The 12192-nt window shown below is 37.5% G+C and overlaps 1 protein-coding gene across 2 annotated transcripts in view; it reads right to left on the bottom strand.

The window, feature by feature from the left end:
- LOC128687547 (proto-oncogene tyrosine-protein kinase ROS) overlaps positions 1-12192 on the bottom strand; it is a 181493-nt gene that overhangs the window by 45979 nt on the left and 123322 nt on the right. For both annotated transcript variants that reach the window (XM_070085354.1, XM_070085359.1), the window contains exons 4-7: positions 9482-9569; positions 6440-6663; positions 3976-4080; positions 1371-1528 (exon numbers count right to left, since the gene is read on the bottom strand). In XM_070085354.1, the coding sequence (XP_069941455.1) occupies positions 1371-1528; positions 3976-4080; positions 6440-6663; positions 9482-9569 (575 nt within the window). The remainder of the gene's footprint in view (positions 1-1370; positions 1529-3975; positions 4081-6439; positions 6664-9481; positions 9570-12192) is intronic.

Below are 12192 nucleotides of genomic sequence, written 5' to 3'. Positions count from 1 at the left end.
ATACAGTAATAAAATGTATACAAATAGAAAAAAATATATATATATAAATTAAAATTTGTATCCAATACTTCTTACAGTAAAGTGTATTACTGATTATTCAATACCAGGAGTATAAATGTTGAATAAGTGATTGCTGAATAATTGATGGTCTTCTGTATTTACAGTATCAATATTCAGTCAGCAGGTCACAGATGGTTGGTAGGTAAGACACAGGCAACAGTTAGGCAACTTTACTCCGAAACGTTTCACCTACACAGTAGGCTTCTTCAGTCGAATACAGAAAGTGTGCAGGAACAGATGGTATCAGACCCTGACAAGTATTCGATACTCCCATATCTTTATTTTTAATATCTTGAAAGTATTTTCCTGTTCATTGTTCATTCTAATATGCAGTCATGAATGGGTTGACATTATTTATACAATTATTACAATATTGCAGTAGTCTGCATAATAGTTAATCTTTTATTTTTTGTTTGAATAAAAATTCAAAATAGAAAGGAAGAGTAATATCAGAGGGGCCTGGAGACGTGACTGATGAACAAAAAAATTTTTATTTTAGAGCCAGGAATGTCTGCATTGTTCATTCTGGACCCTATTTTGAAACTCATATTTTTAATTTTCGTGAAATTGGCCAAATTGCAAATTTCTGACCATGTTATTGGGTAGTTGAAATCGGTAAATGGGCAGTTTTTTGTACTCAATCGACAGAAAAAATGGAGTTCTAAAGAAATAGCTATGAGTTTGGTTGACTGGAACAACAGAATTAGCCGAAAATAGGGCTCAAAGTGGGCGAAATCGCCGATTCGTAAATATCGCCGAGGTCGCTAACTTTGCAAGAGTGTAATTCCGTCAATTTTCCATCAAATTTTGTTCTTTTGGTGTCACTACCATCGGGAAAAGATTCTCTATCATTTCACAAGAAAAATAGTTTTTTTTTTTTTTTTAATTTTTGCAACACCAGGATTTGGGGTTGCGACAGTCAAGGGGTTAATAATATCCTGGACTGTACAAGACTGCCATTTACAAGACACGTGCAACACCTGTCCAATATGGAGAATAAATACTGAAGACAGAGGAATAAGTGGAGAAGTATCTATTCTCTGTACTGGACTGAAAAAGTCACTGGCTGGCAAAGAGTCTTATTAATAAAGATACTATTCATCAACTTGTCAGTATTGTATACCATTTATGTAAAACTATCCAATCATTTGGAGTGCTGTGTAATGAAATAAAATATAAATTCATTTATTATTTTTTCTGTAGTTCTATAGCAGACAACATGAAAAACTATACTGTACTTATTAAAAAAAATTTAAGTTCTATTAAGGTAGAGTACTTAAATTACAAATATTAGTGTAATTATGACTTACCTTCTCTCAATGTTGGCATCAATATTGGCCCTCATCTCATGTTTTTCTTGAGTATCTTTGGAATATAATGTGTAGGAGATAAGATCTCCACCAGGAAAAAGAGGAGGCTCCCACGTCACTTCCACACGAGACCAATCAAGTGGAACTGCTTTTAGCTCCTTTAGATAAATATTATTGAAATGTGAGACAATGGAAGCTATGAATACAAAAATTTTGCTATAAAAACTTTAAAACTAAAGAATAAACTTGTGAGTCTTCAGCATATATGTGCAAATCATATTTTTATTATTAACACACTGGCCGATTCCCACCAAGGCAGGGTGGCCCGAAAAAGAAAAACTTTCACCATCATTCACTCCATCACTGTCTTGCCAGAAGGGTGCTTTACACTACAGTTTTTAAACTGCAACATTAACACCCCTCCTTCAGAGTGCAGGCACTGTACTTCCCATCTCCAGGACTCAGGTCCGGCCTGCCGGTTTCCCTGAATCCCTTCATAAATGTTACTTTGCTCACACTCCAACAGCATGTCAAGTATTAAAAAACATTTATCTCCATTCACTCCTATCAAATACGCTCGCGCATGCCTGCTGGAAGTCCAAGCCCCTCACACTCAAAACCTCCTTTACCCCCTCCCTCCAACCTTTCCTAGGCCAACCCCTACCCCGCCTTCCTTCCACTACAGACTGACACTCTTGAAGTCATTCTGTTTCGCTCCATTCTCTCTACATGTCTGAACCACCTCAACAACCCTTCCTCAGCCCTCTGGACAACAGTTTTGGTAATCCCGCACCTCCTCCTAACTTCCAAACTACGAATTCTCTGCATTATATTCACACCACACACTGCCCTCAGACATGACATCTCCACTGCCTCCAGCCTTCTCCTCGCTGCAACATTCATCACCCATGCTTCACACCCATATAAGAGCGTTGGTAAAACTATACACTCATACATTCCCCTCTTTGCCTCCACGGACAAAGTTCTTTGTCTCCACAGACTCCTAAGTGCACCGCTCACCCTTTTCCCCTCATCAATTCTATGATTCACCTCATCTTTCATAGACCCATCCGCTGACACGTCCACTCCCAAATATCTGAATACATTCACCTCCTCCATACTCTCTCCCTCCAATCTGATATCCAATCTTTCATCACCTAATCTTTTTGTTATCCTCATAACCTTACTCTTTCCTGTATTCACTTTTAATTTTCTTCTTTTGCATACTCTACCAAATTCATCCACCAACCTCAGCAACTTCTCTTCAGAATCTCCCAAGAGCACAGTGTCATCAGCAAAGAGCAACTGTGACAACTCCCACTTTATGTGTGATTCTTTATCTTTTAACTCCATGCCTCTTGCCAAGACCCTCGCATTTACTTCTCTTACAACCCCATCTATAAATATATTAAACAACCATGGTGACATTATATATGTACTATTTTATTTTTCAAAGCACTGGCCGTCTGCCACTGAGGCAGGGTGACCCCTCCCCCCCCCAAAAAAAAAAACTAAAGTTTTTCTTTTTACATTCAGTAATTTATACAGGAGAAGGGGTCACTAGCTCCCCTGCTTCCTACAAATCATATATAAGGTATAGATAAACATAGAGCTGAAAGGATATTAGAACAATTTTCTTCACAAGAGCAGCTGACTAATGGAATATGTAATTCAAAAGAGAAGGTAGTGCTACAACCACCACTAGAAATTAAAAAAAAAAATTATGTGATAAAAAATGGTTAATAACAGGACACCAAGAGCATACGTAGTTCTACTCCTGTAGCTATAAACAGCTAATACATAACAGAGTCAAGAAAAGAGCTAGAGTACCCCAGATGTATTTACAGCAGGCAAAGAGAAATAAACAGGAAAAATATAAGAGACTGGTACACAGTATACATAATTAGACAAATAATCCCAACACTGGAATATGTAAATACATATGTAAGATTTTTCTTAGAATGGAGTATGAGTATGTGTGACAAGCTACTTCTATTTTAATTTTGCTTTTTTAACAAGTTGGATGTCTCCCACCGAGGCAGGGTGACCCAAAAAGGAAGAAAATGCCTAAAAAGAAAATACTTTCATCATTATTCAATACTTTCACCTCACTCATACATAAACACTGTCTTTGCAGAGGCACCCAGATATAACAGTTTAGAAGCATATATAACGATATGTAACATATTTCGACAACCATTTCTGCAACCTGGCTAGTGAATATGACAGTGATCATGTATGGGTGAGGTGAAAGTGTTAAATGATAATGAAAGTATTTTCTTTTTGGGGATTTTCTTTCTTTTTGGGTCACCCTGCCTCGGTGGGAGACGGCTGACTTGTTGGAAAAAAAAAAAATCCCTCCAAACTGCCAATATCCTAAATCCCCTCCTTTACAGTGCAGGCATTGTACTTCCCATTTCTAGTACTCAAGTCCAGCTATATATTAAAATCACCAGTTTCCCTGAATCTTTCACTAAATACATGTATTACCCTGCTCACACTCCAACAGCTCGTCAGGTCCCATGTACAGTATTTATCTTTTTACATGCAATAGTGAAAATAGAAAAAAATTATAACAATACAATGAAAAATTGTTGTTGCTTACTCTTGGTGGTGATCGTGGCGGCCCTGAAGCCAGAGTGCTGATCCAGGAACCTGTTTCTGACATGATGGGTGCATGATGTGGGAGAACCAGCCAGGCAATACGAAACTGGAGTTGAAGAAGACAGGTAAATGCTTATTGCATGTAATTTGCAGTAGTTTAATCGTATATAAGTTTTATTCATATTCAATATATAGGAAGATACTTAATTTTAGAATTATTTTACAAAGTAATTTTGTGAAAATTAACCTAGGATAACCCAATAAAATTATTTCCATTGAGGTGTTGAATGAATAACGTTTATATGAATATAACAGCTGTAATTAGTGCATTAACAATAAAAGGTGTCCCGCATCTTGACTGCTAGTGCACCCAGCTCACACGCTGAGGTCCAGAGTTTGAATCTCTGGTACAGCTGGAAAACATTGGGGACGCGTTTCCATAAGACACCTGCTGTCCCTGTTCACCCATCAGTACAAAATGGGTACCTGGGTTGCATCCTGGGACAAAATTGATCTGATTTGCCCGAAATGCTCAGCATAACAAGCGGCTTTCTATATAGTAGCATGTCATTAATGTCAGTTAGGCCTGTACCCCTTGTACATGTACTTGTAGAAATAAAGACATTATTATTATTATTATTATTATCATCATAAAATAATACTAAATGAATACTGCACTGTATATCAGCTATACAAATATTAGTTAATGAACACTAAGCTGAACAATTCTTTCATCCTGTATTGTTCCTGTTCTTGTCAAGATTCCTTCAACCCATGTACCTAGCTTCACGATTTTAATTTTTTTTTACTGAATTACTAAATACCTCCAACATAATAAAAGCTATGTATTCTTATTCTCATATACTTGTAATCATAATTCAGTTCTAAGGTTGCCTGAAATGTATTCAATATTAAGGAGCTTTCTATAAAGTATTGTATATAAGTAAATCACCCTAACTGTATAATATACTGTATTCCTTTACAGAGATAAAATATGTTTGTTGACATTAGTTGCCTATCTTAGATTAGCCTAAATATATCATAGTTATTATTGCTCAGTATTAATGAAATATAAGATAAGATAAGATAAGATTTCGTTCGGATTTTTAACCCCGGAGGGTTAGCCACCCAGGATAACCCAAGAAAGTCAGTGCGTCATCGAGGACTGTCTAACTTATTTCCATTGGGGTCCTTAATCTTGTCCCCCAGGATGCGACCCACACCAGTCGACTAACACCCAGGTACCTATTTGCTGCTAGGTGAACAGGACAACAGGTGTAAGGAAACGTGTCGAAATGTTTCCACCCGCCGGGAATCGAACCCGGGCCCTCCGTGTGTGAAGCGGGAGCTTTAGCCACCAGGCTAAAATTACTCCTCCTCCTTTGTGGATTTCAGCCAATAATTATAGTGTGAACTGTACAATATTAAGTTGTGCAAAAGATAAAAAAAAAAATGTAACCTAACAAAAGCCACCGAACACAGCCTAAAATAACATAACATACCTTAACCTTACTTCACCATCAATAGACATGCGTCTTTGTTTCCATTCGACCAAGTGCATGATGTGAATTGATACTAAGGACTGATTGGTTCAAATGTGCTGTGCAACAAAAATAAATATTCTATTTTCACTAGTATCGTCCCAAAAAAAAAAAAATATGTATAATAAATACTTATTGTATGGTGTACACAGGTTATAAATTACAGTGGTACCTCAAGTTTTGAACAGCTCCCAACTTGAACAATTGTGTAAGTGTATTTTTGTAAGTACTTTTGTTAGTGTATTTTTGGGGTCTGAAATGGACTAATCTAATTTACATTATTCCTTACGGGAACATATTCGTTCAGTATTGGCACTGAAACAGCCTTCTGGAACAAATTAAGTTTGTAACTCGAGGCAACACTGTTTTGATCACGAACAAGTGGTGTTGAATCAATAACAACACTGCAACTGGACAAGGATTCAAACCCATGTCGTTTTGGCCCTGCCTTGTGGTGAGCAAAAATCACATGACGCCTTAGCCGACAGGTCCACAGGATCATGGACCATTTCTTGTTGGACCGTGTGGTCTTGTGGGCTAAGGCATCATGTGATTTTCACTCATCACAAGGCAGGGCCAAAACAACATGGGTTCAAATCCTCAGCCAGTTGCAGTGTTGTTACTGACAGGTTATAAATATTATTGTAAACTGCAAACTGATGCCAGAGTTCTGCTGAGTAGTAGTAATTGTAAATTATAATCGAGGTGCCGATCTTAGTTTAGCCTAAATACATTATTATTTAGTATCAATGAACTACATTAATTCTGTGATGTTCAGACTGGTTTTCGTATAGTTATTGTATAAATATTTTCCTACCTTTATTATCTTCATCTGGCAAAGGAATCATTGCTTTATAAAACAAGACTGCAAGGTTGGCCTAAAAAAATCAAATAAAAACAACAGAGGTACACATAAAACAATACCTGATATTTTGTGTATGGGTTTAGGTCCTGGACCTGAACCTCTGTTGTGTTGAGTGGCTCATTTGGTCTATAGTAGACCCAGTCTCCTGGTGCCTTGTCCTGATGGTACTGGACCAGGTAGTGTACATCATGTACCTGTGCTACAGAGATCCACCTCAGACCCACACTTGACCCACTCACACTGTTAAATATGAGCATGGGTGCTGCGGGCTTCTGAATTATCTCTGCCGATAAAAACCATACAATAAATTTTAGTACAATCATGAGGTGCTAAATCCATTAGGGTCATACAGAACCTGTGGAATGGAAGGTAAATGAGTTCCTTTGATCAAGAGCCCTTCAAACACATCAGGGCAACATCCCCCCTATCCCCAAAGGGAATAAAGTGACCAACAAGATCGCTTTATAATATAATAAAACGACCAGCAAGGTTGCTTTATTATATTGTAAGTGACCTTACTGGTCATTATAATGTAAGCAACCTTACAATATAATAACCAGTACAAATTATATTTTATTTAGACAAAATACACTCCATTTAGATATTTTTTATAATAATTTGAGAGTATATCATTGTATATCGCAGCATAAGAACTTATGTGAGATTACAATCCCCTACTATTGTCTCTCACCACTGCAAGATGTCATGGTATATAGTGTCACCACTGCAAGATGTCATGGTATATAGTGTCACCACTGCAAGATGTCATGGCATATGGTGTCACCACTTCAAGATGTCATGGTATATAGTGTCACCACTGCAAGATGTCATGGTATATAGTGTCACCACTGCAAGATGTCATGGCATATGGTGTCACCACTTCAAGAAATCATGGTATATGGTGTCACCACTTCAAGATGTCATGGCATATGGTGTCACCACTTCAAGATGTCATGGCATATGGTGTCACCACTTCAAGATGTCATGGCATATGGTGTCACCACTTCAAGAAATCATGGTATATGGTGTCACCACTTCAAGATGTCATGGCATATGGTGTCACCACTTCAAGAAGTCATGGTATATGGTGTCACCACTTCAAGAAGTCATGGTATATGGTGTCACCATTTCAAGAAGTCATGGTATATGGTATCACCACTTCAAGAAGTCATGGTATATGGTATCACCACTTCAAGAAGTCATGGTATATGGTGTCACCACTTCAAGAAATCATGGTATATATGGTGTGTCACTTCACGATGTCATGATATATGGTGTCACCACTTCAAGAAGTCATGGTATATGGTGTCACCACTTCAAGAAGTCATGGTATATGGTGTCACCACTTCAAGAAGTCATGGTATATGGCATCACCGCTTCAAGAAGTTATGGTATATTGAGGAATAATATATACTTCAAATCTTTGTTGTTGTGGGTGTTAGAGACACTAAAGTTTATTTTTAGCAGTGTTGCCTAAACAGTTAATTTATTGTTCCCCACAGCAATGGGTCTTTATCAGTAAGTTTATTTAGGCACAGGTACACACAAGTACAATTATCATACACAGTAACATATGTGTAAAATAAGCTAGGATAACCCAAAAAAGTCAGACAAATTGATTTATTTCCATTGTGACACCAAAGTTACATTACAAAAATATATAATTAGTTTACATACATTACAGTTTCTTCATATAGCTAATGAATGCAACATGAGTTACAATCTCAAAAAACATTCACTATCTTATTGGCACTAAAAACATTGGTTATTATTGCTTTGCAGCCTCATTAATAAAATTAATTTTTTCATCTTGTCGACACAAAATGTGGATAGAATCAAAGGATTTCAGATATGTTATCATTAACAATTAAATGCTTTACCATATCCAGTAACTTTTGCACGGAGATCCTCTCCAAGATACGATACTACGTGCCACAATCTGCCCTTCTCACACTATACCATTGACTCATCCATACCTCACCTATGCTATTTGTGCTTGGGGATCAACTGCAGCAACACACGTAAAGCCAATAATAACCCAACAAAAAGCTGCAGTAAGAATAATCATGCAATCCCATCCCAGGCAACACCCCCCCCACTCTTCATAGATCTAAACTTACTCCCTGTTCAGAACATACACACTTACTACACTGCAATCTACATCTACAGGACCTTAAATTCCAATATTAACCCTGACCTAAAATGCTTTCTTGATAGTTGTGACAGGACCCACAGGCATAACACCAAACACAAACATCTCTATGACATTCCCCGTGTCCGACTAAACCTTTACAAAAATTCAATGTATGTCAAAGGGCCTAAAATCTGGAACACCCTACCTGAAAACTCTAGAACTGCAGACATATTCATCACCTTCAAAACTACCGTTAGAAAACATCTTATCTCCCTGATACACCCCGTCAGCTACCTACATGAAAAACCACCTGGTGGTTCACACTTACACTCACACACTCACCCAACTGACTGTAAACACAGAAATACAGATCTTAAAATAATAAATCCTAGCTAGTCATAAGTTTGCCTGTGATGCTCCACTATAGAAACTATGTATTGTACCAAATCAAAAGCATTCACATTGCTAAATTTACAAACTGTAATGTAGTTACTTAGCCTTAATACCAACTTGCTCCATAATCTGTAATAATTTAGAGTTATGAATTAATCTTAGTCTACCCGAAATCCCTAGCCATGCTAGGTGTGATAGTGGCCCCTCTGTAATTAGTATTTTATAACATGTAAACCACACAATATCCTAAAATGTGTAAACCCCGCATTGTAATCTTTATAGAGAATAAACTTGATTTGATTTGAGATGTTTCTGAAAGATTGGAGGCTTGGAGTTACTACAAATATAACTGGTCAGGGGCTCTTGCTCCAAGGAACTGGACTCTTCCCTTCCTTGGATGGAACTTGATTGCCTCGCATTATCCTGCTGCTGTATGACTCCTACGGGCTTAGCGCTTCCCCTAAATATAATAATACAAATGAAACCGCAAAGGAATTTAGTCTTTCAGTATTATAGGTGAACAGATGCGAATGTTAAATGAAATGAAAGATGTGTAGTGAATAAAGTATATTACCTTGAACTTGACGTAAGTATGTCTGAGCAGCATATACACAACCCATGGTACAGAACATTGTATCTTCACTCTGCCAACCATGCAATGTCTGAAATATATAACTTGATATTAACCAGGGAATAAAAATATTGTACCTACATACATACTAAAGCTCTAATGTAATATGTTATATTTTTATTTTCTGGACACCATACGTAATTTGTCAATGAAACATCAATGAAACAACAAATTACTTAGACTATACAACAAACATTGTCCTATAAAAACGAAACAGATCACAAACAAACGGCTTGGTTGCCCATGGCTAACCAGCACCATTCTGAAATCCATTGACAAGAAACACCAATATGAAAAGCAATATAGACATGGCTTAATACACAAAGATATTCTTAAACACTATTCATCAGTTCTCACCAAAGTAATAAAGAAAGCCAAACAACTATACTATTCCAGTAGATTCACAGACACTAGAGGAGATATAAAAAAGACCTGGAAAACACTCTCAGATTCTAGGGACCCACAAACTGAAAAAACACAAGAATATTGTCCTAACTAAACCTAATGAAACACCACTACATCCCACTGACACAGCTAACAAGATAAACGACTTCTTCTCAACCATAGGATCTAATCTCGCCAATAAAATCCCACATACCAATGCCCATGCCGGGGACTACCTAGATGGGAATTTCCCAAATTCCTTCTATCTTGCACCAACTGAGCCCTCGGAAGTCACCGAGATTATAAAGTCACTTAAAAACAACTCAGGGAATCTGTCTAATGTCCCACCATTACTGTACAAGCGAGCGGCCCATATCCCTTTGCGTGCTATTTCATTACTTTTTAACAAGTCACTAGAAACTAGCACCTTCCCGAAACTACTCAAGATGGCAAGGGTTACACCAATACATAAAGGTGGTGACCCTACAGACTTAAACAACTATGTATAGGCCAATATCAAACTTACCATTGCTATCCAAAATCTTTGAGAAACTCGTGCACAGGAGACTATATTCATTTATAACAACACAAAACATACTCAACCCCTGCCAATTTGGATTCAGGAAAAATAAAAGCACTAATGATGCAATCATAAAAATGCTAGATCTGCTTTACACAGCATTGGAAAATAAGGAATATCCACTAGGAATTTTTATTGACCTAAGAAAAGCTTTTGACACAGTAGACCACGACATCCTACTCCACAAACTTGACCATTACGGTATAAGAGGCCATGCGCTTGCTTATTTCAAATCTTACCTTACTAATAGGTATCAGTATGTCACGGCCACTTGATACTGGAGTTCCGCAGGGAAGTGTCCTTGGTCCCCTGCTCTTCCTCATATACATCAATGATCTTCCAAACGTATCCCAACACCTGAAACCCATTCTCTTTGCTGACGACACGACTTATGTTATCTCTCACCCTAATCTTGCCACCCTCAACACCATTGTTAACGAGGAGCTGATCAAAATATCGACTTGGATGACAGCCAATAAACTTACTCTTAACACTGACAAAACCTACTATATTATGTTTGGTAGCAGAGGAGGAGATGCACAAATTAACATCAAGATCGACAACACTCTAATTACCAGACATAATGAGGGCAAATTCCTAGGCCTATACCTTGACAACAACCTGAATTTCAGCACCCATATCCAACACATAACCAAAAAAGTATCCAAAACGGTTGGGATCCTCTCCAAGATACGATACTACGTGCCGCAAAATGCCCTTCTCACACTATACCACTCATTTATCCATACCTCACCTATGCTATTTGTGCTTGGGGATCAACTGCAGCAACACACCTAAAGCCAATAATAACCCAACAAAAAGCTGCAGCAAGAATAATCACTAAATCCCATCCCTGGCAACACATACATATGCTGCTATGTATGATAATTCTATGTAACTGTATTTGTGTATACCTGAATAAACTTACTTACTCACTTACTTACACCCCCTCACTCTTCATAGATCTAAACTTACTCCCTGTTCAGTACATCCACACTTACTACTGTGCAATCTACATCTACAGGACCTTAAACTCCAATATCAACCTTGACCTAAAACGCTTTCTTGATAAGTTGTGACAGAACCCACAGGCATAACACCAGACACAAACATCTCTACGACATTCCCCGTGTCCGACTAAACCTTTACAAAAATTCAATGTATGTCAAAGGCCCTAAAATCTGGAACACCCTACCTGAGAACTCTAGAACTGCAGACACATTCATCACCTTCAAAACTACCATTAGAAAACATCTTATCTCCCTGATACGCCCCATCACCTAACTACACGAATACCACCTGGTGGTTCACACTTACACTCACTCACCCATTTGACCATAAACAGAAATATTAATCTCAATCTTAAAATAATGAATCCTGTGATACTCCAATAATGAAACTATGTACTGTGCCAAAACAAAAGCATTCACATTGCTAAACTCACAAACTAGTATTTAGTCACTTAGCCATAATACCAACTTACCTCATAATTTGTAATATTTTAAAATAAAGAATTAAACTAAGTCTGCCCGAAATGCCTAGCCATAGTGGTACACTCTGTAATCATTATTTAACTACATGTAAACCACACAACAACCAAATTCTGTAAATTCAACATTGTAATCTTTATAGAGAATAAACTTTGAATTTGAATTTGAATTGAATACACGTACGTATATTCATAGGTAAT

This window comes from Cherax quadricarinatus, chromosome 1, assembly GCF_038502225.1.
Source record: "Cherax quadricarinatus isolate ZL_2023a chromosome 1, ASM3850222v1, whole genome shotgun sequence".
NCBI classification, from domain to species: domain Eukaryota; kingdom Metazoa; phylum Arthropoda; class Malacostraca; order Decapoda; family Parastacidae; genus Cherax; species Cherax quadricarinatus.
This window is presented reverse-complemented; position numbering and strand designations above follow the sequence as displayed.